Here is a 5,571-nt window from a genome sequence, read left to right on the forward strand (position 1 = left end):
GGTCATAATGGTTGTATAATTCAATGAAAACTGACGTTGTATCGTCGACTAATAAAGTTACTGATTTAACGAAAACAGACCACAGGTGCCAAAACGCAGATGCGAAAGAGGCCAAACATTATAAAAGAGAAACAAAAACAGGTGGCTTTTTCAGTACAGTGGTCGGCAAAAGAGAAAAAAGCCGAATATTAACAAACGAGTCACAAATGAACGCAGAGGGCTTAACTTAAGAAAATTGGCAGTAACATTCCCTCCCCTTTAAGGCCTCGTACATTTGTTCAAATACAAAGGTATAAACAACATGAGAAAACAAAATCAGCACAAATTTACATTGGTTTTGCAGGAACGATCAAGCATAACTTTTGAATTGGTCTGACAATCAAGGACTGTTTAGTTTGAACGCTAACGCTACGGACAATGCCATTTTTGTCGGGAAACGTTTGAATTACGCGACCCATGAGCCAATTGTTTCGGGGTGTGTTATCTGCGATTAAAACTATGTCCCCCACAGTCAGATTAGGAGATTTTTTGGTCCACCTTTGTTTTTGCTGGAGCAAAGGTAAGTACTCTTTTACCCACCGTGTCCAAAAGACGTCGGCCATGTATTGGACTTGTCTCCAGCGTTTTCGAGAGTAAAGCTCTTTTTTGTTTGTGAATGAGCCTGGAGGAAGGTTTATTTGCTGTTTTAGAAGAAGCAAATGGTTCGGTGTGAGAGCCTCCATGTCATTAGGATCGTCTGACGATTTTGTAAGTGGACGACTGTTAATAATGTTTTCTACTTCACACATGAAGGTAGTCAGCGTTTCATCTGTTAAAGTTTGGCCTTTACAGATAGCTGATAAGATTTTCCTAATGGATCTGATTTGTCTTTCCCACACACCTCCATGATGGGATGCACTTGGAGAGTTAAAGATCCACTTGATGCTTTTCTGTGTTAAAGCATCTTCGATTTGACTGTTGTTCCATGATTTGATGGCTTCTCTCATTTCTCGTTCACCACCAACAAAGTTTGAACCATTGTCAGATCTAATTTCTTCTACTTGCCCTCTTCTTGCGATGAATCGTCGTAGAGCGAGTATAAAAGATGAAGTGTCAAGAGAGTTTGCGATTTCAATGTGTACGGCTCTTATTACAAGGCAAGTAAAAATGACACCGTATCTTTTATGTTCTGTTCTACCCTTTTTAATAATAAATGGGCCAAAATAGTCTACACCAACATAGGTGAATGGAGGTTTGTCTGGTGTCAATCTGTTTTTAGGAAGATCAGCCATTTTTTGTGTGCTGAGTTTTCCGCTTCTTTTGCGGCAATCAACACATTTGGATAAAACCTTGCGGACTGCTGAATTGGCTTTTATAATCCATAGATTTTCGCGCAGGGCAGACAGGACGTGTTCCTTGCCACTGTGACCAAGTGTGTCGTGCATTTCTTGAATGATGAGAGGAACTATTTGGGAGCGATTTGGAAGGATAATTTGATGTTTTGCATCGTGTTTGAGAGGTGCAGCTTTGATGCGGCCACCAATTCTTAGTAAATTGTTTTCTAAGAAAGGGTCGAATTTTATTAAGCTACTGCAGTTGTTTAATGGCTTTTGTGCTTTCAGTTGGCTGATTTCGTTGGCAAAGTGTTTTGACTGAACAAAGGTAAAAATAAAGTCTTGTGCCTTTGTGAGCTCATCTGGAGACAAGCAAAGATTGTGTGCTGGGGCATTTTGTTTATTTGCAAGGTTAGTCAGTCTTAAAGTCAGAAATTTATGCTTACAACGGAAAAGCCAAGCAACGATTCTTTTCAGCTTGTACCAAGAAGAATACTTACCCAAAAGATCTTCCAGAAAGTGGGATTCGCTTTGGGTTGCAAAACACGTTTGCTTTGGTTGTTTAATTTCTGGGTCATTGTCCACGACTTCGAGAAATTTTGGTTGCTTAGGCCATTGAGATTGTGGTTTCCATAGAAATTCAGGGCCGTTTTTCCATTGATTGCATTGAAGAAAGTTTGGAATTGAGAGACCCCTTGAAGCATGATTACATTTAGCTGCTTCTGAAACATTTGCTGTTGAAGCCAAGCAATCGTCTACGTAGAAAGACTCTTTTACTGTATCTACAGTAGTTGCACTAAAAAGAGATGAGTTGTCCTCAGCTATGCGTTTTAAAGCAAAGTTTGCAGAACTTGGGGAGCAGACAGTGCCAAATATATACACGTTCATTCGGTATTCTTGTAGAGGCGCTTCTAGATTCCCATCTTTCCACCATAAGAATCGGAATTGATCACGGTCTTGTTGAGGAACCTTTACTTGATGAAACATAGACTGTATGTCTCCTTGAATAGCAATTGTTTCACGGCGGAAACGAAGAAGAACGCCGACCAGGTTATTTGTGATGTCTGGGCCTTGTAATTGAGTATCATTGAGACAGATACCTTTGTATTTGGCAGAGCAATCAAATACTACTCTGAGTTTCTCAGGTTTTTCTGGATGATATACACCATGATGTGGAATATACCACGTTTTTCCATGTATTCCAGGGACATCAGTAACGTTTTCGGCGTATTGATTCATGATCATGTCATCAACAGACCTTTTATAGTCCATGTAGAAATTAGCGTCCCTTTCAAACTTTCGTTTTAAGCAATTAATTCTTTGGAGAGCTTGAGATTTGTTAAAGGGTAATTTTAGGTCCGGATTTCGAACGGGCAAGTCGATTTGGTAGTGCGAGTCTTCCAAAAGTTTGATACTAGAGTTAACAGATTTCATGAATTGAGCTTGTTGAACAGATAATTCGGGTTTACAGTTAACAATTGAGTCAACAGCGTCAAAGCACATGTCGCACATTGGATGGGTAGAAGTTTTGGTAAAGAAATTTTTAGTTTTACTTTGATCCTGTTTGCTGTTAGGACAATTCACTAGCCAGCCAACGGCCGTTTTGATGGCATAATAGCCACCTTTTGCTTGTATTACTTCTTGTGGTTGGAGAACGTACGGATTGTCATTGCCGATAAGAAGTCCTACCTCTGCGTCAACATCGGGAATCGAGATGTTTGCAAATTCTGGAAAGTGTTTAGTGTCTTCTAGGGTAGGAATATCTGTATTTGAAACAGGAATTTGAAAAGTGGAGTAAAGAGAGCTTAGAGAAATGTATTTGTTTTCGTCAAAATCTGACATTTCGACATTTGTGACCACCTTTACCTTGTTACGTTTGCCAGTGTTGTTTAGCGTGATGGTACAAATATTAGTTTCTTGACAGTCGGCAATTTGCAACTTTTCTATCAAATCATTTGTTATGAAAGATGTTGTACTTCCACTGTCCAAAAACGCTTGTGTAGTGATAGTTTGATTACTTCCTTGCAGGCGAACCTTTACTGGGATTATGGGAAGCAGACTGCGAGAATTTGTTCGTGTGTTGACAAACCCATTGCGTATTGCTGGTGTAGGTTGATTGATATTAATTTTTTGAGTTGTGTCTTTAGGTGTAATATTTGTGGTGATTTGTGTTGCATCTGGGGGATGCAAGAGAGTAGTGTGGCGTTCAGTGCATCCTAGTTTTATGCAAGGGTCCTTCCTTTTACATTGATATGCCCAGTGACCAGCATTTAAACAGCACTTGCAGAGTTTGTTGTCGATTACAAATTTAAGCCTTTGGTCAATATTCATCATTCGAAATTGTTTGCATTGATTGAGAAAATGTTTATCTCTGCACAGATGGCATGTCCTTTCATGGTTCGACGATTTTATTTGCGTTGCAAAGGTTACGCTGCTCCTACGTTTGGAGTTGGAATCATCGAATTGTTTTTTAGTAGATTTTAGAATATCGCATGCCAAATTGGTCGTTTCTCTCGTTTTGCGCGAGACGTACCGTGAGAGATCTGAAAGGCTTATTTCTTGATTTCTTTCATGCAAAATTACGTCAACTTCGCGTAACCAGCTAGAATACCAGCCACTTGGCAAGCGTCTTATTATTTTTGTTATGGTATCCATGTTGTCCATTTTCTGTAAGTAATTCATGCCAGACAAAGTACATATGCAGGAAGTTAGTTCCGAAGAGAACTTGATTAGAGAATCCTTGTTAGAATTTTGAAGAGATGGGCCGTTTATGACGGAATCAACACATGCGCGAGCTATTTGAAATTTTTGACCGAAGGTTTGTTGTAGCAAAGCTCTTGCTTTTGTGTAACCTTCGTGGGGAAGCATGTATTGACACCCTTTTACCAAAGTGTGCGCAGAGCCTTTGGTGTATTGCAACAGATAAAAAAGTTTACGTTTAGGCTCTGTGAAATTACAATCAATTAACGTATCAAATGCGTCTATAAAACCACAGTATTCAGCAGAATTTCCATCAAAGATTGGGGGTTCTACAGACAACAGTGGGGACGGGTTGATAGTAATATTTGGAATTTGTTTCGAGTTTACTGATTGATTATTGTTTATTTGATTTAGTACAGGGGTCTGGGCATACGACGTACTCGGCTCATGTCTCACAAACGATTTATTTGTTACTGTTTGTGAAGGATTAATTTTGTTTGAAACGACAATAGATTCGTGAATGTTAGACCTGGCTTCTACGCCACTCAACGTTAATTGGGATAACATAGGATACACAGAATTATTGTTTACATTAGTTGCTAAATTCGATTGAAATTGTCCGTTTATATCAACATTGTCTTTAGACATTTTATAGCGCTCACCAGCATCTTCTTCCGATTCTTCCGAAAGTTGGGCAATTGTCTCTTGGAGCTCTGCCTTTAGTTTAGCTTCCTGGACTTGTTGCAGGAATTTTCTTTCTTGTTCTTCACGTAGCTGACTTTGTTTTAGGACCATTGTTTCAAATTCTGCCCTTGCTTTCGCTTGCTCTTGTTCCAACTCGCAGATCCTTTTTTGTGATTCCAATCGAGCTAATATTACCGCCTTCTTAATTTTAGCGCTCATTGTAGAGGAGCGGCTTTTGCTGGAAACTTTGCTGGTGCTGTCGCTTGGGTGCAGACTGCCATTTTCTGCTTGGTAGAGCATTTTTGATTGTGATCTTGTTGTCACCTTTGATGTTTGGGGTTCTGGATTTGTTGATTCTTCGGCATTTGATTTATCTGCCACGTCTGTCTCCTTTACAGAATTTGTTGCCATTTTCTTGACATTCAACTTCGCTCACTGTCAACAACGACGACTTTCTTGATTGAAATGTCTAAAAACTGAAATGTAACGTCCGCTTTGTCTATTTGATTGCTACGTTACAGTGACGTATTTTGTTTGTCGTTGACCTTTGCTCTATTGAACTGCCTGGTCAGTTTCTTCTGTCTAGATTGCTTCCAACAACACGACACATGAATTTGAATTGGTTTTCACGTGTTCTTTTAATGTGCTTTTTTAGACAATCTTTTAAACACAGGTAACTTTGAGATTTCTTAATTTGCGACCGTCCAGAGAAAAGCAATTTTGTAGAATGAATCAAAACGATTTACAGTACAATTACAAATTCCCTTTCTCAAGGATTGGCAATTATTGAAAAACGAATAGGTCATAATGGTTGTATAATTCAATGAAAACTGACGTTGTATCGTCGACTAATAAAGTTACTGATTTAACGAAA

General features: G+C 39.1%; 1 protein-coding gene across 1 annotated transcript; it reads right to left on the minus strand.

Annotated features, from left to right (window-relative positions):
- Positions 1 to 326: 326 nt before the first annotated feature.
- LOC145770214 (uncharacterized) lies at positions 327 to 5,108 on the minus strand. Its single transcript, XM_082581804.1, has one exon. It carries the CDS (start codon positions 5,106 to 5,108, stop codon positions 327 to 329), a length of 4,782 nt encoding a protein of 1,593 aa, XP_082437930.1.
- Between the last annotated feature and the right edge of the window lie 463 nt (positions 5,109 to 5,571).

Source organism: Aplidium turbinatum, chromosome 5 (genome assembly GCF_918807975.1).
Source record: "Aplidium turbinatum chromosome 5, kaAplTurb1.1, whole genome shotgun sequence".
In the NCBI taxonomy this organism is placed as follows: domain Eukaryota; kingdom Metazoa; phylum Chordata; class Ascidiacea; order Aplousobranchia; family Polyclinidae; genus Aplidium; species Aplidium turbinatum.